General features: G+C 48.1%; 1 protein-coding gene across 1 annotated transcript; it reads right to left on the reverse strand.

Moving 5' to 3' along the window:
• On the reverse strand, nucleotides 1-27070 carry GRK7 (G protein-coupled receptor kinase 7). The gene is given in 9 exon segments (XM_053669041.1): nucleotides 1-243; nucleotides 1655-1841; nucleotides 6542-6816; nucleotides 24586-24647; nucleotides 24650-25015; nucleotides 26330-26641; nucleotides 26644-26768; nucleotides 26770-26872; nucleotides 26875-27070. Coding segments are annotated over 9 exon segments (1869 nt in total).
• Nucleotides 27071-27483: the final 413 nt, after the last annotated feature.

The following is a 27483-nucleotide window of genomic DNA, read 5'->3' on the forward strand; positions in this document are numbered from 1 at the left end:
TTATAATAACAAACACGCACCAGGCTTGGAAGAGTTACCCTCCCCACAAGCTGCAGGCCTGTTGGGGCCATCTGATTCTTCAGACGGTCCCATTTCTATACTCTCTTCCTGCCACGCGATGAGGACAGCACCTGCTGCAGACCTTCGGAAGAACTTCTCATCTTCGTCACCAAATTCGACACCCCAAACCTCACAGCAATCTTCAATGTCATCGACACCTCCCGGGGTTGTTGTTCTGTGATTCTGGCCAAGCCCCATCAAGAAAAGTCATCCAGGCCTCCTGGGACTATTCCCGTTGTAGCCCAGCTGAAAAGGCAGGGATGGGGAGCTGCGTCCCGAGACACTACGAGGTTTCTCTTTTCTTCCGAAGGTCACCAAGTCTTCATCAACTGAAAAAAGGGGAAGGCAGGCTTGCCCTCTCTCAGAGCCTATTGCCCAAGGTCTATGTGGGGAGTCAGAGCCTGGAGGGAGGGTTGCTGAGATAAACAGAAGCTTCGAGGATGTATTTTTAAGAAGGTTTATTGAGCTATAATTTACACAGTAATATTCACCATTTGAAGGTATCAGATAGGTTGGGGAGTGGGTTTCAGATAGACTTCAAATGTGGCAGAACAAGGGCAGAGCTAGAATTCCATCCAAGTGGATCAGGAATGAACTTGAGGCCTGTGTGTCTCAAAGAGAATAGAACAGTTGGAATGGGCGGAGTGAGTTCCCAGGGCCCTGAGGAAGGAGCTTGTACCTCCCTGATGGTCACACTGGCCCAGGCATCATGGCGGTGTCCTAAACTCGCTCTGAGCAGCTTTAACTGGAGTAAACCCGGATGGCCTGGGCTTGTTGGTCAGGATGGCTGAGTGCAGCCCTTTTGAAACTAGTTACACAAGACAGGGGATTGCTGGACGTTTTCAGGGCTTTCGTTCCATTTCTCAACATCCCTGCTAGAAGCGGCCAGCAGGCAGGGCCCATGCCCTACACCTGTGGAGGAGAGACTACTCCTTGACCTGCCCACTGCCCGGCCGCCACCGGACCTGCCCGCTGAATCCTGGCTGGAACAGAGACTGCGTCCTGAAATCCCCTCAGAAATAGTCTGACGGATCCCAATGGCATGCTGGTTCCTAGAACAGACCTTTGCTCAGCCTCAGGAAAACTTGTAAGACATTTTTTTCTAATTTGGATGGGTCAGCCCAGTCCTCCATCCATCCTGCCCTGTACTAGAGAACCCCTTGTTGCCTGCCACCTGGTGCAGAGGGTGTCTGTGGCATCTTGCCACTGCCCAAGGCATGACTCATATGAAAGTTCCCTTAATAAACTTGATGTAATGATGGAATTGTCAGCCTCCTTCTTGGTCTCTCTCGGCCTGGGAAGTTTACATTCACAATGCCCTTTTCCAATCAATGTCTATGGCCGCTGATGCTAACAAGAGAAGAGGCTTTCTCGGCTCTGTTCCTTTAACTCTGTCCAGGCCACCACAAAGCTGATCACCCCACTCTTCTGTGTCAGCGACTCTCACCTCAGGTCCGCAGTTAGAAACAGCACAAAGGTGATTTTACTCCTGAGTCCTGCCCTGGCTGCTGCGTGCAGGGCTCTGCCGCCCATCCTCTTTTGCACAAATAGGAGAGGCTATTGATGGAGGCAGCATCTTTCGTAATCGCCACACTGGCAGCTGCAGGAAGACTTCTTCTGCTGGTAGGAGTAGAATATATTTCTGAGCATCAACAGAGGCTCCTGTGTTACTGAACCCCACACGGAGACTACAATGCAGCTCAGTGAAGTTGCGATACTGGCTGCCCATGCAGGAGGACCACTCTGTGCCGTCTGGTTTGCCAAGAGCCGTGGGTAGGAGCCTGAAACCGTGTTGGAGAAGCAGCTCAGTCAGACACATGCATCAGCTGCATTGGCTGGTCAGAATAAAACCTGCAGAATACTGAAGCAGTTCTTTTATTTTATAGGAAAACACCAGAATTAACCCTATTTGGACCCCCTAGGAGATGCTCAGAAAAGCTTTCAGCATCTCTGCAAAATTAACTCATAGACCCATAAAGGCAAAGGAGGAGATCGTACTCACTTATATTGAAAGATGGAGAGGGATTTTCAATTTGTTTTGTTTTATTTTTACTTTTTAATTACAGTTATTGGGGTGACATGGGTTAATAAAATTATGTAGGTTTCAGGTATATATTTCTATAACACACCACCTGTAATTGTATTGTGTGTTCACCACCCCAAGCCAAGTCTCCTTCCATCACCATTTACCCCCCTTTCGACCCTTCTACCTGCCCCACCCCCTTTCCCTCTGGTCACCACCACACTGTTGTCTGCACCTAGGATTTTTTTCTTGCTGAACACCTTCACTCTTTTCACCCGGCCCTGTAACCCCCCTCCCCACTGACAGCTGTCAGTCTGTCCTCTGTGTCTATGAGTCTGTTTCTATTCTGCTTGTTAGTTTATTTTGTTCATTAGCTCCCACTTTGACCTGCTTTAAATGCTTGTCTGCGCACCGGGGGGTACTTGGCCTGTCCAACGTGTCACGTGCTGTCTGCACCCCGGCTCTGCTTTGAAGGACACCCACACCCACAAAATTAGGCCGATGCTATCTTATTTGAATGAATTTTTAAAAACTGTGAAGATTTAAAATGCAAACACTAGAAGGTTTTTCCCTTCCCTGAACAGCTGGTTTCTATATGCCTCTGCTAGGATGTCATAAACAGTTACACTCCAAACAGTCACAACACAAGTTCTTTATAAAAAGGCTTTTCTTCACGGAGCAGCTTCAGGCAGTGATCAGTGCTTTAGGGAGCGTTTTCCCAAACAAGTTTGTCAACGTCTCACCTTATAGGCCCCAGGTGTGCTTATGAAGCACTGAGATAGATTTTCAATCACACCCACCCAGTGGGCGGTGCTCCCCCTGGGAGTCAGGTGGCTTCCTGCCTTTATCAGGGGGGTCACTTTGTAAGTTACATAAATGTCTAATAACCATGTCGTACACCCAAAACTAATATAATACTGTACATCACCTATAATTGAAAAATAAATGTAAAAACAATGAAAATAAAGTAGAAGAGACTGCTCCCTCCCCCCGCTGCCTTGGCCAATGCTGGTGGCTTCTGTCGCTTCCCACGCTCAAAAGCCAGAATGGCAGAGAGGGTCGGGGGTCATCACATCCAGTTCTTTCCTTCTGGGGCACTTGGGAGACCACACTAGCCAGCCCCTCACTCTTAGTAGGGCCCCGGGAATGTTCTGGCCATCAGAAGTGATGTGTGATCCCAGCTGAGGCAGGATGAAGCTCCCTGAGTGCTCTACTGTTGCCACAGCAACTGGAGGCCACCAATTCCCATGATGCTACAGGACAGAGGCAGCCAGGATGTCTGCGTCACTGCTCAGAAGGGAGACACCTGGGGAGCCGCTGGACCCACAGTGTGAATGAGAAATAATCCCTTAGGTTTCAGAAGTGGAGACTTTGGGATTCGCTTGTTACAACGTGGTCTACTCTGACTGTGCCAGCACAGCAATGGTGGAATCTATCCTGGGAAGTCAGCTTCACATTTTACCTCCCTTAAGTGTAAAGTTCCATCTAATTGCAAAATACTCACTTGTTAGTTTGGTTATCTGCCATGTTTCAAAAGTTATTGCAAATGAATTAGTTTCGCTGTTGAAAAATAGGTAAAAAATGAAAAGCTTGGCTCCACATTAAACATTTTCAGCGAAGGTCACATTGTTCTAGATTCTCCACTGGCAACCACTTGGGAGATGTAGAGTAACTTGGCTGCCTCAGTTCTGGTGTAACTGGCGCACATCACTGTATGGTTGTAACTTTCATATTTGCATACATTTTTAGACTTCGAAGATTCAATCCAAACAATTTAAGACGTTCAAGCTCATAGTTTGGTCAAAACATTTGTCTGCTATCTCCCTTAGGACAGATCAATAATACAGGTACCCCCTGCTTTTCGACAGTTGCATTACACCACTTCATTTTTGTGAAAGACCTACACTGTACTAGTACCTGTTTTCACTGACCAAAAGAAATCCGAAGAGGATTTTTGCTTTTATGAAAAATTTGAAAGGACAAAATAGGGTTCAGTGTTAGTTTTGCAGCAGCCGTTACAGAGGCGGGTGCACCCCAAACTAGCGAGCGGCCCTCCAGGTTCCTTCCCCAGGACCCGCACTCAGCACCTCAGTACTAAGCTGCCAGAGCTTTGAACTGTGTCCGTGAGCATCTCTGCTTTGTCTCCATTTATTTTGTGCATCTGTCAGCAAGATGTGTCCCATCAGAAAAGCCTAAGAGAGCTCGTAAGGATGTTATGTTAGCATAAAACTGGACGTAAGTGTATTTGGTATAATTTGATTGGTTATTTTGGGGGTTCTGGGAATGCTAAAAAATTCTTCGACATAAACTAATGGTATTTCCCTCCTTGCTTTATTCCATTCAGCTTGCTTTCGGAGACGGGGGGGGGACCTATAATTGCTATCATTCATTGAACGATTCCTAACATACCTTATATCTAACTTTACATACATTATATCTAAACCTCAAAATATCCCACTGTATTAGCCAGGTTCTCCAGAGAAACAGTCCACGGATGTTGAAGGGTCCAGAGTGCACCACCATGGCATAGAAGTTATTTGGAGCAGAGGGCATTTGAGAGTCAACAGGTGCATATCTGCATCAAAGCAGAGCCTCCTAAAATACGCAACTCACAAATCCCCTCCCCAGGAACCTCAGGAGTTCTGGAACCTGGAGAGAGCAACTCTTACCACCAGGGACAGAAATCAGCACCGTACCTAAACAGGCATTGTCACAAGACTCTGGTGTCTCCCATCTATTTGCCTGGGGACCCATGCCTGTTCCCAAAAGGCACTGTTCCTCTGTAGTGCCCTTCCCACCCTCCCCCAGCACTAAGAAGTCATTTGTTTGCCTGTAAGTGCCCTTCCCCCCTCTTCTTCCCCTATGAGCCTCCAATTCTCACCATCTCCTGGTCACATTTTTCTGTGAACTCCTGTAAATGTACATGGATCAAAATCTCTCTTTGCCAGTTTAATTTGCAGGCCTCCATTCTGAACTAAGAGGGCAAAGGAAATCCATTTTCCCCTCCCTGACAGTAGTGTGTATCTATGTGTGTGTGTGTGTATGTGTCTGTGTGTGTGTGTGTGAGAGAGAGAGAGAGAGAGAGAGAGAGAGAGAGGAATAGGTTTATTTTAAGAAATTGGCTCTTGCAATTGTGGAGGCTTATCAGGTCCAAATTCTTTAAGGTGAGGCTCTCAGGCTGGGGACCCAGGGAAGAGTTGCATTCAAATCCAAAGGTGGTTTTCTGGGAGAATTCGCTCTTCTCCAAAGGATGTCAGTTTTCTCTTTCTTTCTTCTTTTTCTTCTTTAAATTAAGGCCTTCAACTGATTGGATGTGGATGGGGCCCATCCACATTGTGAAGAATAATCTGCTTTATTGAAAGCCTACTGATTTATATGTTAATCTCATCTTTAAAAAAATACCTGCATCTGGAATAATGCTTGATCAGATCAGAGTACCGTGACCTAGTCAGATCAATACTGAGATTAACCATTAACCATCCTGACTCCCATTTTATGTATGAGGATATTGACACTTGGAGAAAGCAATTCAATTGCTGGAGGTAAAAGGAGCAGCAGAACTGTAGCAGAGCTGGGATGCGATTCCCGTCTGTGGCTCTGAGCCCTTGGTTTTCGCTTCCTGGCATGGCACATTCACCCTCTGCCCAGGGTCTTCTCATAGGGTGGGCTTTATTTACCTGTTTTTTCTTCTGAAATATCTTGGTCTTATCATTCCATTGTAAGCAATACAGCTTGATGTTCCTCAAAAATAATTTTGACTCTATCAGTGTAGCTGGAAACATCATATTCACTACATGTTTGTTGACTAGTTGATGATATTTTAGAGAGATGTTTAAGGGAGAAGAATTTTCCAGAGCTTTGGCTACCAATACTGGTGTTTTTTATTTTATCTTGAGCTTTAATTTTTTAATATTTTATTTATTTAGTTTTAGAAAGGGGGGAAGGAGGGAGACAGAGGGAGAGAAGCACTGACGTTAGAAACATCAGTCAGTTGCCTTTCATACGCATCCCGACCCAGCTTTAGTTTTTGAATAGTTTATCCACGTGGTTCAAAATTTAAAAGGTGACAGGATTCTATAGTGAAAACCCTCCTTTGCATTTCTGTCACCGACCCCCAATTTCCCTCTATTAGAAGCATCACTCCTATGCATTCCTTGTATATGCTGCTCAAAACAGCCTATGCAAATATTTAAATTATATACTCCTTTTCTTCTTTTTTATGTTAGCTGTTTTGCACCTCACTTTTTCATTTTCAAATATATCTTGGAGGTTGTTCCATATCAAGTGCTCATAGTGTTTGGAAGCATCAGAAATACTTAACCATGTAATATGCAAATAATAATATTACAATAATACAACTTACTTGACCCCAAGCCTTTGTCCTTAATGCAAAATATTCTCCGAATCCCTATGGACAATGCTGGCATCAGTAATCATCTCTATTTTATGGCAGTTTACCTGCTTCCCAAGTGTTGCTCTGGTTTCTTAGCCAAGAAGCCTCTGCAAATATCTTTTGCTTCCTCTGTGAAGTTACCATGTTGGAATTTGATCTCTTCTTTCAGAGTTCTTTGCTTTAAATCCTCTTTGTTGACTTTTTCCTTGTAATTTTTGAATGGTGTTCTTCCAGCAACCCTTTCGTAAATACTGCATCCCATTGCAAACCAGTCCACCGGAGAGGAATAACTCACTTTTCTCATTAGGATTTCAGGAGCCACGTAACCACTGGTTCCAGCCTGTAACACCCAAACAAAAAACAAGGCAAAACAAAAAGGCACTAAAGTGAGTATAACAGACATTGCTGATCGTCTATCCAAAACCCATTTTTAAAAATATTTTACTTATTTATTTGTAGAGAGGGGAAGGGAGGGAGAAAGAGAGGGAGAGAAATATCAGTGTGTGGTTGCCTCTTGTGCGCTCCTGACTGGGGACCTGGCTCACAACCCAGGTATGTGCCCTGACTGGGAATCAAACCAGCAACTCTTTGGTCTGCAGGCCAGCACTCAATCCACTGAGCTACACCAGCCAGGGCCCAAAACCCATTCTTAATCATTTTTAAATGTACAGTTCAAGAGAATTAAGTACACTCACACCACTGTGCAATGAATCTCCAGAACTTTTTTCATATTGCAAAACTGAAACTCTAGTACCCACTGAACGATAATCCCCCAGCCCCGGGTACCCACCACACTACTTTCTGTCTCTATGAATTGGACTACTCTAGGGACCTTATGTAACTGGAATCATGCAGTATTTGTCTTCTTTTGTAACTGTGTGTGATTTCAATCCATTCAACTATTCAACAAATGAATACCTACGACATATTTGTAATGATGGAGTATATGTTTACATTATAATACTCAACACCAAGCTGTGTTTGGTTAAAGTATAATGTGTAACTTCTACAGCAATTAAACATGCAAATAAGGAGCCCTGGCTGGGCAGCTAAGTTGGTTAGAGTGTTGTTCTGATACGTCACAGTTGCTGGTTTGATCCCTGGTCAGGGCACGTAAGTGCAATAACAAATTGATGTTTCTCTCTCTCTCAAATCAGTAAATAAAAATTAAAAAATGCCAACCAAGAACAGCTTAAAATGACACCAAGTTTACATGAGTACATGAAAATGATGATATAAATTATTGACAGAGTTGTGAGAAAAAAATGTAATCTATAAAGTGACCGCACTTCCAGGAGAGCAGTAAGCTTTAGAGCAATAGAAAATCAGATGCATCGGCAGTTCCTGTCCTTCAACCAGGTTCCTTCACTGTGGAGTGTGGACCCGAAAGAAATGACTCAGAAGAGAAAAGGGATCCATTTCAGGGTGCTCTGAGCCCCACCATTCACAATGGGCACGAGCTGGAAGCACCCGCAGTGCCCGTCGATAAAGACAACCGGCCAAAGTCTAGTGCTCATGTGAAGAAATGTATGTGCGTGATGGGCTTCACTGACGACTATGAATATGCATTTCAGTACGTGAAAAGGGTTGGAAAGTGTTTTAGCTATTTCTTATGGGACTTTTTTCTAATTGCTTAAGTATATTTTATGTGCCTTAGAAACATTAAATTTCTAGTAATTTTTACATGGATAGCAAGAAAAAAAGTTAAATGGCCCCAGCACTAACGAGGAGCAATTGGCTTGTGCAAGAAACTGCCCAAAGCAACCGGGGTGCAGCAGGCTATGCGGCGTGGGCCTGGCACGGCTGTTCCCACAGGAGCAGCGTGTGCCGTGCGTGATTTGGGCAACCGTGTACTCCAGTTTGCCTGGGACAGTCCCAGTTCACATCTGTGTTCGTGGCGTCTTGTCTAGTTTTGCATTTGCCTAGACTAACGGGTATTATTGCAGGCTACTCCGAGGTCCAGGCTATACTTTATTCATCTTTGTATCAGAAGTGGATACTTACCACCTTACTGGGTGCGTGCCCAGCAAAGCACTTGTCGAATACACAGCAGTGAAAGTGCTGACTAGATGTCTTGCGTTCACTATGGAGCTGTGCCCTGCAGGGTTCTAGAGATACCAAGACCTGTAAGGCTTGGATCCCGCCCTGGAGCACAAACAGGCTGGTAGAGATAGACAGGGCGAAAGGCAAATTCAATCCCGTTGGGTAGATGCCATAATGGGAACGAATGTAAAGAAGCACAGAGGATGTGTGTGTGTGTAGGTACCTCACTGAAGAGCGACACCTGAGTCGAATCATGAGGGAACAATGTGTCACTGAGGGGCATATGCAAGAGATGAAGCCAGGAAAAATGTGAGGTGCTCAGGGAACTTTAAGAAATTTGGCATCTCTGGAATGTAAGATCTGTGGGATGCACTGGTAGGAGGAGGGACTGGAGGGGAGATGTGGACGAGTCTGGGAAACGTTTGTGAACCAAGGCGGCAAAAGGCCATTCCCAGTTTCCCTTTTCCCTTACATCCTGCTATCACGGGGGCCAGAAGGCTAAGTGGGCCGCCTCCCAGCATTCTTTGCAGCTAAGGCAGTGACTTGATGTGAGCAAGGTGAAGGTGCTGAGGGTTGGGGGAAGGGGAGGGAGCTCCTGTGGAAATACGTAGGAGATATGATGGGCTAGTGGACAGGCAGGGGCCGGACAGCGGATGTGAACTGGGACTGTGCCAGGTGAACTGGGGTACACAGTCGCCCAAATCACACACAACACACGCTGTTCCTGTGCCCCTGCCGGCTCCCACGGCCCCAGGATGCCCTAGACCTCGTCTCGTTTGTATTTCACTATGAATCTCTAAGAGACAAAGTTGCTTTAAAAAATCCAAAAACCAAGCACAAAAACCAAATAACATTATCTGACTTAAAAACAACAATAATTCTTTAATATTATCAAATATCTGGACATGTTAACACTTTCCCCAATTGTCCTATAAATTTGCTCTCTGAAGTTTGTTTAAATTTGGATTAAAAATGCTTCATACAATGTGATTGATTGCTATGTCTCTTAAATTTCTATGAATATATGTCCTTCCTTCATCTGTGATGCCCCCCTAAAACTTTTTAATGAAAAAAACTGTCCAAACTGTAGAGTTTGCCCCAGTTGGGTTTCGCTGACTGCATCTCTATGGTACGTTTAACTTGCTTCTTTTTTTCTCTCTGTTTCCTGGACATTAATAGCTAGATCTAGAGGCTGAATTTTTCTACTGACCTATTAATTTCTGCAGGTGTGACATGTTTTTATTAACATGTAATTAACATAAATTAATGTGCACAGCTCTTATTCAGTGAAATAAACTGTGACAATTAAGCATGCCCACACAAATGCCACCAAAACAAGATCGGGCCCGTTTTCATCTGCGAACGCCCGCCGCCGTCCCCACCCCCACCCCGCCGCGTGCCCCTGTCCAGTCCGCTCTGCTCCCGCTGCCCGCGCAGCCCTCTCCGGGTTCCTGTCCCCGAAGATGAAGTTTGTTCGTTCTTGAATTTCGTAGGAATGGAATCGAATGTTACATACATTTTTGTGTCTGATTCCTTTTTTTAGATGTTTTTGAGATTTATGTGTGTTGTTCTGCAAACACCAGTTTTTAAAATTTCTATATATCTTTGTTGTTTTTTTCTGAATGTTCCTTATTTTATAGCACATATTCTTGTCTCATGGATGTGATATCTTCTCTTAAATCTCAAAAGGTGTTAGGTAAGTTTTAACAAATGGTCTCTCCTACTTTCTGTGTTGTTTCTGTTTTCTACAAGTTTTTTCTTCTGGGTTTTTTTTTTTTTTTTTTTGCATTGTCTTTCATTTTAGAGAGTTTTTGAAATGACAAGTGAACTTTGACTATTTATTTGTTTGCACATATGAGTGCACCACTAAAAAGTTGAGAGCCAGCTGGTCAGTGGGTGGGCTTCACCGTAGGTTGACCCTGTCAGGCCATTTCAATGGGGACCTTACCTGGGAGTCTCCATTGACCTTATTTGTTAGACTGTCCAGCTTCCTTATGCAGACCCTCCAGTGCCCCTTCCGAGAGGGGTCAGCCTGCTTACCCTGGGGCTGGGGGCCGACATGGGGAAGGGGCTAAGGGTTTCCCCATATGTAGTATTTCACGGACCTCAACGCTCAGTTGGGCTATAGGCTGCTACCCAGCCTCTCTGTGGTTCAGTCTCTTCTGCTGGGCTGGGAGGGGCTCAGAGAAAGACTGGAAAGAACACTCACCTGCAGTTCAGACACTCCAGGCTCTGGCGATCGGTGAGTTCCGCTCAACAACATCTACTGTGAGCTTGCTCTGCGTGTGTCCTGTGAGCTTGCTCTGCGTGTGTCCCGCTTCCCGTGAGCAGATTCCAGAGGTGACTCCAAGGACTAAAATCACTAGTCAGAACACCGGATAAACATCAGCTGCTCAGCAGAAGCTGTAAGGTGAAAGCAGAGAACTCGCCTTGTCCTGAAAACAGGATTGTGAGACACGCGGGGAGAGCAGTTGGAAATAACAACGGATAATCCTTACTGAGTGCTCATTACATGCTAAGTATTTTCTCAAGTGATTTACATGAATTTCTTGTCTAAGCTTCATAATAATCTAATGAGGTGGAGACCACTTTATCCCCCATTTTTCAGGGTAGAAAACTGAACCACGGAGAGGTTAAATCTTGTTCAAGGTCACCCCCCCCAGACTCACACCCAGGCCTGCACTTTGACCCTCTGCATTGCCCTGCCTCCATAGAAGGAGGGCAAGTGGCTTTTTCTCACCCCTGCATGTCCCCTTCAGGATCCATTTTTTTTCCCTTTAGAGACCCCTCCTTCTCTCTCTCCATTTGCCATGTACTAAGCGCACACCTTGGTCCATTCTTATTTAAGCTGCTTCCCTTCCCCCTTTCCCAACAAATTCTCCATTCTTTGCTTGCATCTCTGTCCATCAGAGGCTGGCTGGGCTGTTCCACACTGAAGGCTGCTGGGAGGCGAGGGTGGGCGGTACTCTGGGAACACAGCGCGCACTCCTCCCCCAGGAAGTGAATGAAGGATCGGCCTCCATCTTTCCAGCGCTATAGCCTGCTGGGGTAGTGGAAAAAGCACGAGACAGCCGAGTAGCCTGAGATACATTCCAAATAATTTTCAGGGCTAAATTTACCTCTTGGCCCCAAAGACAGAAAATGTCATGGTGCAGTTCTGAAGGGCACCACCTCCCTGAAGAGTGGAGGCTTTTCACAGAGGAGAAGAATGGAATTAGAGGCGCATGCCAGAGTCTCAGCACCCAAATTCCATCGCAGCCTCCAGCTGAAAAAATTAATTGCCGGGCCTTTATGCCATTTATCTTCTGCATGTGAACTCCCTCCTCAGAGCGGGGTGGGAGGAGAGAATGGACCCAGCAGCAGGGGACAGGGGCTGACCGCGCTGACCTCTCTGGCTCCGTTTAACTCCTGCAGTTACAAAGGGCCCCTGCACGTCGATCTCTGCACCATCGAAACAGTCGCTTTCAGTTCTTGTGACCAGACTGCCATTGCCAGGGCTGGAGAGATCACCCACGTGTCAGCGCAACAGAACTCTTAGTGGAGTTTTTTGTGTGTGGTTTGTCCTTTTTTTTCTTTTGCTTCATTTTGTTTTGCTTTTGTTTTCATAGTGCCCTTTGGCAAACTCACACAGTCAGCACCTGCTCAGGCAAAGCAAAGCGTACCCAGCATCACAGGGCCTCAAGCATCAGACCTCACAGGGTCTGGGTCCCAGCAGCTGTCCTCCTCCCTACTGCCCCCTCCCACGCTGGGCACAGCAAAAGGTCCATCTACCACAGTCATTGCACGTGGATTGTTTAGTTTCATCAGGGCCACCTGTCACCTACAGATGCCCAGGCTTTGAGGAATGTGGACACCCTAAGGGGGGGTTCAGGGTCAGAGCCAGTCCGCTGGGACCTGTGCAGACACCCTCTATGTTGCTCTTGCTGTTGGGTGCTGGTTTCCACTGACCTGTAGCTGCTGTCACACCCATCTCTGCGCCCCGGGGGCGGAGTGGCAGGGCCCAGGCTGGGTGGATTCCGCATTCAGGGCAGTCCCAGCAGTGACTGTGACCTCAGAGATGATGAGAACAGGGAGGGGCCCTTCAGTGGGTCTGAGAAGGAACAGTTCACATCTTAATAGCTTTACACACCCATAAAAGAGCATGTGTGTGCACCTGCATGCACATGAAGGTTCTTCAAGGTCAAGGTCAGGAGTTAATCTCCAACTTCCACTGAATCTGAAAAGTTGGCAACCTTGAAGTCCATCATTAGAAGAAATACCAGTGTCGTGCCCCTGGTGTGGCCAGACCAGGCTGTGTTTGATGACCAGGTGGGGAGAAACACAGAGAAGGCAGCTCTCTGCATTTCCAGGAGGCCGTGGCCCGTGGCGTCGGCCCAACAAACCGGCCAGTGGAGCAAGAAACCACCCGCGGATGTCTCTCCCCCCTCGTTCATCACAAACCAGATCCACTCAACAGCACAATCCAAACAGAAGAGGGAATCAGAATGTACATCTTTTGTTTGCTGTGGCAGGAGAACTGTTGAGCAGAGGAAAAAAACAAGCTGAGCTTAGCGCTATCAGCTGTTTCCTGGGGCTCACTCCTTCCTTCCTCCGAGGGGGGCCTGGCCGCTTTGTTCTCGTTCCCAGCTGCTCCTCTGCGCCTTTAAGCAGTGGCCTTTGCAGACCTCGGAGGAATGCACCCGAGACCCCAGGGGACTTAGTTCCAAGGCCCCGCCCCAGTGCTGGGCCCCAGGCTACAACCTCCAGAGTGTTGGCCTGCTCAGCCGGGGGCCCAGTTTTGCTCCTCACCTACCCGAGGGTCTCTGACTGCCTGCCCCTTTCTGACGGGGGAACAGGAGCCTCACCAGAGGTGGCTTCCTGCTCTTTCTGACACCCCTGGGAGGACACCGTTTCAGAGAGCCCCCACAGGAGACCCAAAAGAGGGGTCCCTGCAATAATGGTTTGTGAGCTATGAAGCCTGGTATCAGTCTGCTGTAGTTCAGATCCCAGCTTTACCAAGTATTAGCTGCTCACCTGGGGCTGGTTACTCAGTCTGAGTCTCCCAGTCTTTACCTCATAGGACTATGATGAAGATGAAAGAGATAAGTGCTTTCCAAAAGCCCGACGCACAACAGGCCCTCGGTAGGTTAGCAGCGATGGTTGTCAAGACTGGGTTTCAGTTGACTGGGGCAGGGAAGCTGTGCGAGAAGAAAAACCCAGAAGCCTCTAAGACGCCACTGGATTGAAAGATGGGCCTGGCACATATTCAGAGATCAATACAGTAGTTGTGATTCTTCCACTGGAGTGTGTTCTTTGGTGGTTTCATGTTCCACAAACCTATCCAGCAGCGGGCTGAGGCATATTTTCCATGGTGCCTTCAAGATGCTCAAAATAAAACCACAAGTCAAGTACCATGTGGCTGTGAGCGAGCAAGACAACTGCGTGTGCCTGCTCCGTTCCACCTGGAGGTGAGCTGCATCCTCGCCCACTGCCCATTGGGTGCAGCCTGGGCTCCTGCCGGCTCCCAGTGCCTCCCAGAGAACAAAACACAGCCACAAAGGTCACCTGAGCAGCTGCGGTGCCATCAGGTGAGGAGGAAACAATGCAACAGGGGGGACTGTGACAAAAGGGGCACTTGGCTTCTTGTTGAATAATCAGAACAGTCATTTCCCGATTGCCTGCCAGATGGCTGGCCCTCTGCTAGGCACTTACCTACCTTGTTTCTCAATCTTCTCATCAAGGCTGAGAAGCAGGCTGTCTTAACAGGGCTCAGAGAAGAGGCATGACTTTCTGGGGTCATGCCCATGGCTATGGTCAGCTGATGTGGCTTTTAGAAGACGGTACTTCGTCATGACGTGTGGACCATTGGCTGGCTGTCAGCCCACACTGTCCCTGTGGTCAGGTGACCCTCATGAGGGGTCAGCCTGTGCATCTGTACACAGCAGCCATCATTAGTGGCAGACTCATTGGCACACTCATGCTCCTTCCATCTCATGATCCTGCGGACCATATTTCATCAGCTGCACTTGACCTGAATGGATGCTCTGAGGTTCCAATACGTGTCTACATCAAATTAGAGGATGCAGCAACCTTTTGGCCCCTGGATTGCATCATGTTGCACGACAGCGCCCTCCAGAGGAAGCTGCAGGCCTCCTGGCTGTCTCCTCACCTCCATAGGTCACTAGGCAATGTGCTGACCCACCCACTTCCCAGAGCCTCTGCTTCATCCCCCTCTGCCCTTCCAACACTGATTTATCACTTCCAAACCCGAAGGCCTTAGTGGCTCCCAACACCCTTGCCATGGGGTTCAAATGCCCTCATCTGACTCTTCCCACTTCCTAGACTCTGGCATCTCTAGCTGTGCCCTGTCACCCCTCATACTCTGTGACTCCACACTCTAGACAGCCGCAGAGCCACTCTGTTTGTGAATGAACTCACACTCTTGCTTCATGACTTTACCTTGGCCGGGGTTCCAGCTGTGGCACCGTGGACACAGGATCACCCTCCAGGCAGCGGCGCTGTGCTGGGCTTTGTAAGACACTGGCAGCTCCCCTGGCCCCCACCCACTATTCGCCAGTAGCAGCTCTCCAGTCATGACCATCAAAACTGTCTCCAGTTTTGCCACATGTCCCCTGGGTGCCTGAATCGCCCTCAGCTGAGGACCACTGACCTGTGCTGATCCCTTTGCCTGCCTAGCTTCTGTTTGCCTTGTAAGTGGTTGTCATTTCCTCCTGGAAGCCCTTCCTGACCCCATGTCCCCACGTCAGGCTTGGTGCCCTCCTACACACCCAACTGGGACAGCCCTGACCACACTGCATTGTCACTGCCCTTTTTCTTCTGGGTCTCTTCCCCGTCCTGGGGCTTTGTGAAGACCAGCCTTTGTTTGCTTGGTTCCCTGTTGTACTCAGAGTCCAGCGAAGTCTGTACCTGCAACAAAGTCTCACCCAATAAATCATCCTGGACACCCCTCTTTCCCTTACCCCATATCCAGGGCATCACCGTGGCCTGTTCATTCTGAAGTCCCCTCCCAAGTTATCCATGAACTCTGGCTCCACCACCACCTCTGTGGGCTGAGCTGCTGTCATGTGTCACCTGGATGACAAGGGACCACAGCCCACCTGAATCCCTCCTGATCTGCTCTCATTTCTGATGAAGTAATTTTTTCAAAACAGAATTCCGAGCATGTTGCCCCTTTAGTTAAATCCTTCCAAAGGCTGTCCAGTGTTCTTACGCAAAACCCAGCACTTCACGTGGCCCATAATGCCAGGTTTGGTGTGGCCCCCACTACACCTCTCCAGCTTCACTTGAACCACATTTCTCTTGCTTTGTGCCTTTCCTTTTCTGTCTTCCTTTCATTTCCCCCAGAGCACAGGGTACTTTGCACAGGCTATTCCCATTGCTTGACATACTCTGTCCAGATTCCCTCTTTAGGCTCTTGGCCACCACTGTGCAGCTGCTGGGACCAGGGCCAGCTAGTGCAGTAGAACAGGGCCCTGTGCTCCGAAGAAGCCCTGTGCTGTGGTTTAATGAAGTTCAACCACAGGAAGCTTTATTGATTGAACAATGTCAAGCTAAATTCACACATGAGCAAGTGATAGTGGGGTGGGGTGGCCGTGGCTGCTTTTGTAGCTGTTTCTGTGGCCTCTTGGAGCCATGTCTGGGGTCCGCTAGGTGCCATCCTGCCTGCCCAGCACTTAGACCAGCGGCTTGACCAGCTCTGCCTTGTGCACGAGCTGTAGGACATCTCTGCAGGACTTGAGCTTGGTCAGAGCCACCTTGGCATCTGAGTTGACATCGCACTTGCTCAGGGGCCCCTCGTGCAACTCCTCCGGAGACCCCACCAGCAGCATTTGTAGGAAGTCCATGAAAAACTCACTGGGGTCCTCCCCTGTGGCCAGCCTGCAGGTGCAGAGCAAGGTGAGTCTACCAGCAGGATGGTGCCGTTCCCTGCATGGGAGACAGCAGAGGTTTTGAAGGCTGTCTTGACACATTTTTGAATTTGTATTTTGTGAGTTAAATCCAGTGAGACAATGGAGTATGCGCCCAGGTCTTGGATCCTCGGCTTACACATGCACAATCCTGTCTCCTGTTGCCTTCCTGCAGCCAAGATGGGTTCTTGGCTGTCTGCGCCCCAATCTCTTCTCAGTAACTGGTGCTACCCTCTGCTGCCAGTAGGGGCCTGGAGCTGGCTGCAGGGAGGGCTGGGGTTGGCCTACTGCTCCCTTGGGTCCAGTTGTGGGATGGGGCTCTGGGTGTCCATGAAGGTCGCCACTCATGCCTCATGTATCTCTGAGCCTGAGGGAGTGACATTGAATGGCAATTAAAAAAAAAAACATGACTGGTTGAAAAATTGAACATGCAAGAGAGCAGAGAGCTTTTTCCTGGTGTCTGAACGAGGGGCCCCACATTTTCATTTCGCCACGAGCCCCGAGATTTATGTAACCATCCCTGGCCGGGTCCACTGACTGCTGATGGCTCACAGCTGCGCCACACCCTGGGAATTGCCCTCTGCAGCAGGGAACTGCCTTGCGCAAGTTTCTCTCATTGTGGCAGCTGGCCAAGGTCCCTGACTGGCTCACGGAGGGATACAAAAGCCTGGACCCCACCTTGATTAGGGACAAGTGTGAGAGCCACCCCGATTCCAGAGCCTGCTGAAGGGCTGCCTCCCTGTGGGTTAGCTTCCCCCTCTGCTCAGTCATGCCTTCCTCGTGCACATAGCTCATGGAAGTGCACCCTGAAAAACCTCCCACCTGTCAATCTGTCTCAAAGTCCATTGCCAGGAAACTTAGCCTAAGCCACCACACCACCTGCTTTGGAGAGTGAATTCTTATCTACTTTCCAATATCAAGTAAGTTGTATTTCCCTGTGGGTAACTCTGATCCTCGCATGTTAAATCAAGTCCTCCTCGGAGAGTCCCAGGTATCACATGTTTCCAGCATTCATTATAATTTAATTTTACATTCATTTGCATTCCATCTCCCCTACTGAACTCTAAGCTCCATGTAGGCAGAAAATCATGTTCATTTTTAGCTTATCATTTTAGTCCTCATGTTTAACAGTCTTGGGAAATGCTTAATAAATATATGTTGAATGTTTGTTTGATAGAATGAATGAATAAATGAATGTCTCTTCAATGGAGGAATGCTAAAAAAATAATTCTAAGACTGCTGTGCAGATTTTTGAATGCCCTTAATAGTGGTGAATACTTTTTGAGACAGGACTTGAAGTTTTTGTAGTGGTCAAAAGGTACTAGGAATTAAATGATGACGGTGGTTATGATTTGGGTGAAGACCCGTGTGTGACAACGAGGTACCAGCATGCCTCTCCTGTGTGGCTCTCAAACTGTCACTCAGAAGTAAATTTTTTAAAAAAAGCATTTAGAGCAGGGTCAGGATTGTTGTGATGTGTGTAGGTGTTAACTCCTGATGAAACCCATCCAGCAATCTTTTAAAGATCACTAATTCAGCAGGTCTCTGGGACTGTGTTCAGTATAAATATAATAATGCCCGGCCTCTGTCACCCACTATCCTTCTGCATGTGGGGAGCTGGCCAGGGCGTCAAGGCAGGACAAGGTGACCCACACGTGCAAGCTTTTGGGGCATTATTCTACTTCGTTCCCATCACAAATGTCCACAGACTTAGTAATTTAAAACAACACCCATTGATTACCTCACAGTTCTATGAAGTTTGGGCACGGCATGGTGGGGTTCTTTGGTCAGGATCTCACAAGGCCAAAGTCAGGATGTCTGGTGGGCTGCATTCGCATCTGGAGCTCAGGATCCTCTTCAAAGTCCACATGGTTATGGCACAATTCAGCTCATTGTCATTGTAGGATTCGGGTCACGGTTCCTCTTGTTTCTCTGTCAGCCAGAAGCAGCTCTCAGCTCATTGCCACATAGTTCTCTTCATCTTCAAAGTCAGCGGTGGTGTGTCGAAGCCCTGTCCTGCTTTATATTTCCGATTTCTGCTGCCTCTGACCTCCATGCTCATGTTTAAAGGTCTCATGTGATTAGGTCAGGCCACCCAAATAGTTTCTCTTTTGGGCTCAAAGTCAACTGATTAGTAACTTTAATCACATCTTCAAAACCCATTGTGCCTTATAATGTAATAAAAGCATGGGAGTGATGTTTTATATTAATTCACAGGTCCTGCCCACACTTGAGAGGAGGAAATTATACAAGGGTAAGGGTCACGGAGGTAATTTCACAATTCTGTCTACCACAGCGTTGTAACAGTCATTCTTTTTTTTTAAGGTTCATTTTATTCTCATTTAAGAGAGAAGAGAAGGAAGAGAGGAAAGAGACATTGATATGAGAGAGAAACACCGATCAGCTGTCCCCTGTATGTGGGGATTGAGCCTGAAACCTGGGCATGTGCCCTGACCGGGAATCGAACCACTGACTTTTCAATTACAGGACAGCACTCCAACCAACTGAGCCATGCCAGCCAGGGCATACTAGTTATTCTTTTTTTTTTTAGTCTTTAAGTGATTTTTAAAAATAATTCCTTTTCGTTTTACCAAACTTTGGCATTGAGAGCCACAGTTCTTTTATTTATTTATTTATTTGTTTGTTTATTTATTTATTTCTCTTTAGAGAGGAAGGAGAGAGGGAGAGAAACACCAATGTATGGTTGCCTCTAGTGTATCCCCTGCTGGGAACTGGCCTGCAGGGAACTGGCTTGCAACCCAGGCATGTGCCCTGACTGGGAATTGAACCTCGATCCTCTGGTTCACAGACCTGTGCTCAATCCACTGAGCTACACCAGCCAGGGCTAAGTGATCTTTTTATTTTTTAAAATATATTTTATTAATTATGCCATTACAGTTGTTCTATTCCCCCCTCCATTCCCCTCCACCCTGCACACCCCTTCCCCACCATTCCCCCCTTTAGTTTATGACCACGTGTCTCAAGTTCTTTAGATTCTATATTTCCCACACTACTCTTGCCCTCCCCCTATCCATTTTCTACCTACAGTCTATGCTACTTATTTTCTGTACCTTCTCCCCCCTCCTCCCACTCCCCTGTTGCTAACCCTCCATGTGATCTCCATTTCTATGGTTCTGCTCCTGATCTAGCTGTCCACTTAGTTTGCTTTTGTTTTAGGTGTGGTTCTTAATAACTGTGAGTTTGCTGTCCTTTCACTGTTCATCTTTTCTATCTTCTTTTTCTTAGGTAAGTCCCTTTAACATTTCATATAATAAGGGCTTGGTGATGATGAACTCCTTGAATTTGATCTTATCTGAGAAGCACTTTATCTGCCCTTCCATTCTAAATGAAAGCTTTGCTGGATAGAGCAATCTTGGATGTAGGTCTTTGGATTTCATGACTTGGAATACCTCTTTCCAGCCCCTTCTTGCCTGTAAGGTCTCTTTTGAGAAATCAGCTGACAGTCTGATGGGAACTCCTTTGTAGGTGACTGTCCCCTTAGCTCTTGCTGCTTCTAGGATTCTCTCCTTCATTTTAATTTTGGCTAATATAATGATGATGTGCCTTGGTGTGTTCCTTCTTGGGTCCAACTTCTTTGGGACTCTCTGAGCTTCCTGGATTTCCTGGAAGTCTATTTCCTTTGCCAGACTGGGGAGGTTCTCCTTTATTATTTGTTCAAATATGTTTTCCACTTGTGGCTGTTCCTCTTCCCCTTCTGGTACCCCTATAATTCGGATGTTGGAACGTTTCAAGATGTCCTGAAGGTTCCTAAGCCTCTCCTCATTTTTTTGAATTCTTGTTTCTACATTCTTTTCTGTTTGGTCATTTTTTTCCTCTTTCTGGTCCACTCCTTTGATTTGAGTCCCAGTTTCCTTTCCTTTACTATTGGTTTCCTGTGCATTTCCATTCATTTCAATTAGTTTAGCCTTCATATGTTCCTCTAATTTGTGACTAGAATCAACCAGTTCTGTGAGCATCCTGATCACCAGTGTTTTGAACTGTGCATCTGAAAGTTTTGCTATTTCTTTATCGCTTAGATTTATCGGCTCTGGGGCTCTGAGTTGTTCTTGAGCCATGTTTTGATCTGCTCATGCCTGATACGTATGAGGAGCGGAGCCTTAGTTGGTGGGGCCACCCAGGTCACTGGTTTGTGACACTGTATGTGGGGGCAGGGTCAGAGAGGGACAATGGCAGTCCCCTCTGCCGCTTTCTGCTGCTGCGGCCTGCGAGGTCTGTCTCACTGCTAGCTCCTTCGCCAGTTTATCTGCATGCTAATGTGTGACTGAGATCAGCCCTCAGTGGGTCCACCACCTTGCGCCCTCATTGGGTCCAATGCCTTACGCCCTCAGTGGGTCTGCCTGCTTCTCCACACCTGGGATCCGCCCACGGCTGCTGACGCACCTGGGTTGCACCTGGGTCGTGTGCCTGGGTAGGTCTGGTGGATCTTTCCTGCCCAACCCCACTCTGCTGCTGGCTTTGCCCCTCTTACCGGTTTGGCTGAAGGGTTCGTTGTTGTCAGACTTCCGTGTAGTTCAATTTTCTGTGGTTTGGCTGTGTTTTTGTGGCTAAAACTTTGTTGTTTTTAAACCTAGTTGTGCTAGAAGGCTCAGTGCTTCCACCTACACCTCCATCTTGGCGGAAGTCCCCCCCATACTAGTTATTCTTCAGTTTTAATCCCTGTGTGAATAAACAGCTGAGTGCAATTTCCTAGACCCTGTCAATATTTTTTCCCCTGGGCATTGGTGCAACAGATGCCATCAGCTTGTCTACCCCCTAACCTCACTCCTCTTCTCCCTCTGCATCCTTTGCAGCAGGAGCTGGAAAACGAAGAACTCTATTTCCCAGGCTCCCTTGCAGCTGGAGGTGAACATGTGGCACGGGTCTGGCCAATGGGATGTAAGCAAAAGTCTGTTGACATTGCTTCTTCCTCCCCCTTTCTTCCATCCTGGAACGTGGACTAGAGGTTTGGAGTTGCAAAAGCCATCTTGTGACGAGGAGGAAAGGGCCAGGAGATTTCTACAGAGACCTTGGTTGGGCCTGGACCGTTGAGAATCTGGTGTTCTGTTACATGTAGCAAAAAGCAACCCTAACTCACACAAGACTAAATGAGGAGCTGAAAGAAGAGAATCTAGTGAAGACTCTGACGTCACCACGACTGAACATTTCTGGAAAAACTGCACAGAGCCAGCGCAGAGCCAACCTGTATAATCAGGGAGATTCTCCTTCACACCTTTGTCATAACACTCAGTATAATTCTCCATATAGTATCGTGGCATTAAAACAAGCTAGTGGCTACAGAAGCCCTGCAGGTGTGTCATCTTTCATTTCTTTTGTGAAGTGTAACATTGTGGCCTTCAGGGCCCAGTCACAGGTGCAGGAGCTGCAGTGCATAGGAAATGAAGCGCTTTTCCTTCGCTGTGCACAGGGGTAACTGCTGAAGGAGGGGGGCTTTCCTTTCTTCTGTCTTTTTATTGCTTCCAATCTTGCTCTCTCTTTTACCCCACCCCTCTCGATGGTCCCCCAGGCTTTGGGGGCAGACCTGAGGACTGGGACATGAAACTTCTTAGATGGGGCAAGTAGTCTAAACCCTGAAGTTTGGTCTCACGGGACAGAGAAGGACCCAGGAAAGGCTAAGGGCCAGCGGTCTGGAGGTGGTGAACTTCTCTACCAAGTGCGTCCTTTACAGTAGATAACATCAAGGAGGCACAGAAAGTTTCCTGCCAGTTCCAAAGGAGCTGGAGCTGGACACAGGAGCCACTAAAGGAACTGGCCTTCAACATTCTCTCAGCCCAAGAACGAAGCTGGAGGAAGACAGAGAAAAAATTTCTAACAGAGAGAGAGAGAGAGAGAGAGAGAGAGAGAGAGAGAAAGAGAGAGAGAGAGAGAGATGAAGCTATGTATCTCCTAAATCTCCAGCAAGGTGAAGCTATATCACCTTAGCATGGTCCATGGACTTGGGACACTCAGAAGTAACATTTCTACTGTGCCTAATTGACAATACAAATTCAAACCCCTGGAGTAATGCATGTGGGTTTTTTCTTGCGTAGACAGACATCGGTTCACGACATTCCCATTTCCGTTACAAGGTCCCAAGGAAAACGCTCTGCCTCCTCCCCACCACGTAGGAGATGGCGTTACGAAGTCCTCCGCTCCATTCCACGTCTTCCTTGGTTTCTCCTCCATCACGCACTCCCTTCCCTCCTCACAGAACCAGCACGTTCTCTCCTGATTCTGGCCTCAGCCTCTGTATCTGCTCCACTCTTCCTGCTGCAACGCCCATCGTCCTCCCCGTGTCCCCCTCCGGCGACCGGCCTCCCTCTTTCCTTAGTGCTGCTCTCTTCCTCCAGGTCGGTCCGACCTGCACAGTCTGAGTCTAGACCTTGACAAAGGCTCTGTGGTTTCCTAAGTGCCAAGTCCCACAGACCGTGTGATCGCCACGCCGTTCAGCAGTGTTGACGGCGCTCTGTTCCGGAAGACCTGTCCTCCTCTGGCTCTGGGGGCAGAGGCTGCCCGCGGTGCCTGCTGCTTCCTGAGCCACGACGACGCCAGGTCCCCATGCGGAGCCCAGACTTCTCTCCACAGCACCAGACCTGCGGGTCTCAGTGTCCAGGACACCTCCACCCACCTAGAGGAGCCTCATGTGTAATACCATCACAATTGAACGTGGCAGCTTCCGCCCCTGTCACTTCTGGTCACTGGAACTAGAGACCCTCACTACCGCTCTCCCCGAGGTCCCGCCCAGTCTCTTCCCAATAGCTCCGATTTACTCCCACTCCTTCAGTCCCACTGGCTTAAGCAGGCCCCCATCGACCCTTCCTGGGCCATGACATCGAGATCCTAACTTATTTCTCTGCCTCTTATCTACCTTTTAAATTGGTCACTTATTTATTTTTTAATATGTTTATTGATTTTAGAGAGAGTGGAAGGTGGGGTGGCAAGAGAGGAAGACAGAAACATTGATTGGCTATCTCCCATAAGGACCCTGATCAGGAATTAAATTGACAGCCTCGTATGTGCCCTGACCCGGAATCGAACACCCAAACTCTTGGTGTATAGGACTATGCTCCAACCAACTGAGCCACACCTGCAAGGGCTCACATTGGTCTTTTAAACATGCAAGTAGACTTACGTCATTTCCCTTCTTAAACCCTTTCAACAGCTGTTTGTTCCCCACAGGAAAGCATCCCAGCACCCTTGCACGATCTGAGCCTGACACTTCTCGTCGCAGCCCCTCACCTCACAGCCCGGTGCAATCACCTGCTGTTCCCAGACGGGCCATGGTTCTCCTCACCTGCTTGCCTGACTGTTCTCTCTGTCTTGTAAACTGGAAGCTGTGCAAAAACAGTGTTAAGTGAATATCTAAGAATGTGCCCTGGGCCCTGGCTTCCTGGGGAATCTTGCACCTGCATGCACAGAAACTCAGTGATAAAGGCCTGTCAGAATTCCAGAAATTTTGTATTGCTGACTTAACAAAATTGCTTAATTATATATAATTCCCTCTGCAACCAAAGAATCTCTACAAGCCACTTTGAATGAAATTGATTAAAATAAACATCAGTGACCCTTGTTCTCTTCTATATATTTTCATTTCAAATTTCACCTTTATCCATTGTGAAACATTCCCCAGTCCACACTCAACAGGCGAGGACATATTTAATTTCACATTGCTAAGAGTTAGGGGTTTCTTCTTTTTCTTTGTCTTACGTTGTTAAAGTTGACCTGCAAGGATCCTGGGATTTTAAGGTCCAGCCCCCTCATTTTGCAGAAAGGAAACCAAGGTTCTATTGGCTTAGGGACACGGCACCAAGAAGTGGTTGTCGGTGGAACACACCCAGGCTCCGACTGTGGATTTGGCACGAACCATCTCCAAGTCACTAAAAAGGCTCCCCTTGGCTTCCAGAGTCCAGAGTGCTGACCACTACACTATGGAACCTCCCCTTGGCTTCCAATTGAGAGGAGAGCTAAGTAGTCCCCCAAATAAGCAGTTAAACTAATCCTCTTACACCCTCCACTTAAGGCAAGATGACAACATAAGAGCTTTAGGAAAATGAAAATGAGAAGAATTGAGTTCAAGGCTGTTTGCCCTGGGACTAGAACAGCCCTCTCTTCTCCTCTCCAACCCTGTGCCCCAACCTAGGGGCAGGTGGAGATCCACTTACCCTCTGGGTAACAGGCTTGCCCTCCTGGATCTGCATGACCAGCCCCAGTCCGGACAGTCTGGATTGCCAAGGTCCTCTAGAAGCACATTCTCAGGCTTCAGGTCTCAGCAGACGATGCTGAGAGAGTGCAGGTGCCGCAGCCCACGGGCCATCTGGGCCTAGTAGAGGGCCACCCTGCTCATGGCCACGCCTCGAGTGACTGCGCTGTAGATGTGGCACTTGAGGTCTCCCTCATTCGTCAGGCTCATGACCAGGCAGGGATGAGACTTGCTCACAAAGGCATAGCCCAGAGAGACAGTGAAAGGCCTGCTGGTCCTTTCCAAGGTTTCCTTTTCCAAGAGAGACATTTCCTCACCATTTTTCTCCTTCAGCCTCTTCTTGTCTAGTTTCTTACAGGCATACGTCTTACCAGTGGTTTTCAGCTGGCCAGCTTTAAGGAGAGACCACCTTAAAGGAGAGAAAGAAAGGGAGAGAAAGAGGCAGAAGCGGAAAGTACTGGGGAGAGGAGGTGGGGAGGGTGAGCTGGCAGGGGGAGGGGTGGACATCAGCCGAAGTGAAGATGGTGGGCTTCTGAGAAATTGGTCAGGTTCGGACCGCAGTTAGGTACCGCTTCTCTCCCACCAGGTGGGCTATACTGAAAAAAGGAAAATAACAAGTGTTGGCGAGGATAGGAAGACATTGGAACCCTTGGGCATTGCTGGTGGGAATGCACAATGTGAAAGAGTTTGGTGTTTCTTCAAAAGCTTAAACACACGACCCAGCAATTCCACTCCTAGACGTATATGAGAGAGAAATGAAGATCGGTGCCCAAATACATACTTGTGCGTGGATGCTCACAGTGGTACTGTTCACAGTAGCCAGGAGGTAGAAACGACCCAAGTGTCCAGCACAGGGGAATGGGTACGTAGCACACCCATGCAATAGCATATCATTCAGCCCTAAAAAAAGAGTGATGCAGGCTACGACATGAACAAACTCCGAAAATTATGCCCAGTGAAAGAAGCCAGACACAGAAGGTCACGTGTCGTGTGGCTCCGCTTTCAGGAAATGTCAGACTAGGCAAGTGCACGGAGAGAGAAAGCTGGCCGGCCGGCAGTTGCCAGGGCCAGGGAGGAGGGGGTGGCGAGCCCTTGTGAATGGGTACAGGGTGACGGAATTATCTCGGAACTAGATAGAGGTGAAGGTTATACAACACTATAATGAACTAAATGCTTTTGAATTGCACACTTTAAAATAGTTAATGTTTAATTTTGTGTTACGGGATTTTACCTCAAAAATGGTTCAGGGTAATGTTATGTGAATTTTACCTCAAGACTTTTTTCTACTTAAAAAAGGAAAGAGCTGAGCACAGCAGTGGTGCAAAGTGAATTCCCAGCTTTGCCGGAGATGGGGGTGTTCTCGGGTACCTGCAGCTTTTCTCAAATCACCTGTTACCCCCTTCAAGCGGGAAGAGAGCTCCCCCATCATGCTTCGATATCATTCTCCAAAATGTCCAGGGCATTTCGGTGGTTCCTGATTGGACCCCAAGATAAAGATTCTTGGCCAGTTCCACATTTTGTTTGTCTTTCCTATGCTGTTCTCATTTTATTTCACATGGTTGTGAGAAAGAAGAGGGGAGAGCAAGCTGAGAATTCTCTACAGGTGGCACTGAAATTAGTTTTGAGGAAGTTCCCTAGAATCAAAAAAGAAAAAAACCGAAACAAAACTCTATCCTTCAATTCCCCACCTGGCTGTTCCGAGACACTTATGCCCCCCAAACCACCTTTCACTAGCACCTTGAACTCGGTGAAGAACTTGTTTGACACCAGCTACATCTCAAAGCCTTTCCACTGTGGAAACTTGCCATAGAACGGGCTGGTCAGGAAATCCCAGGAGGGCTGGTCCTGCAAGAAGGCCACGGCCTCAGCCTTGGCCAGTGTCACCAGGGCCGCTCACTCTTCCTCAGTAGTGGCTGCTTGGTACCTGGTGGCCAGGGTTGGGCTGAGGAAGGGGTGTGGGTGTCCCAGGGGAGGGGCAGCCCCACCAGTGCCCACCAGCGCCTGCAGCATGCTGCCCTAGAGGGACACTCCTCAAGGAAGGTCGTGGCCTCTTGGGATGGGGACACTGTGGCTAGGAAGTCCTAGAAGAAGTGGTGGCCAATGGATTGCTGCTCACATAGGCTGTCGAAGTCCCGGGGCACCGCTCTGCTGCCCAGGCAGCATCGGGCTCCTGCGGCGTCACTGCCGCTCCATGCTGTGGCACTCTGAGGTCTTCCGGGCCTGCTGGTAGGCCGTGTTGGCGATCAGGTGTCCAGGCCCCCCATGTCCACCGTGGCTGGGGTGCCAGCTGGCTGGTTTCTGCTCCAAGGTTCAGTAATTCCCAGGGGATTTACAGAAAGGCCTCTGGCCTGCAGCTGCAACTGGTGGGGGAGGAGGGGTGAGGAGAAAGAGGTTTCTTTCAGAAGAAGCTTTGCTGGCTGTGTATAGCTGGTCAGGGAAAGGCACATCACAGGTCACCGCCTGTCCCCTGAGGTGGTAGCAGGATACCTCCACACACACAGCTACCTGCTCCCTGAACACACAGCTACCAGTTTCCAAAGGAAGGGCGTCAGAATGAGGTGGTATGCTTCGTGGTGCTGAGCGCAGTTTTAAACTGTCCTCATTTTACACGTTTCCTAGCAGACTCAAGCTCTGCACGCCCCCAGCCATTGACAGGTCAGGAAGAGGAACTGGGAGAAGTTGGAGACGTTTTCTTCCTGGTTCCTAGCAGCCGGAGGCAGAGCAGCTCACCCAAGAAGATGAACTCAGGGTCCTGAGACCTGTCCCAAGGGGTGCTTGGGGACCCAAGTCATGGCCATCAGAGTGGGCTGTGGCTCTCCCACAGCCCCGCCCCACACTCTGAGTGGTCTGCAGAGATTTA

The sequence above is a fragment of the Artibeus jamaicensis genome, unplaced genomic scaffold (genome assembly GCF_021234435.1).
Source record: "Artibeus jamaicensis isolate MK-2021 breed Jamaican fruit bat unplaced genomic scaffold, CSHL_Jam_final contig_519, whole genome shotgun sequence".
Classification (NCBI taxonomy): Eukaryota; Metazoa; Chordata; class Mammalia; order Chiroptera; family Phyllostomidae; genus Artibeus; species Artibeus jamaicensis.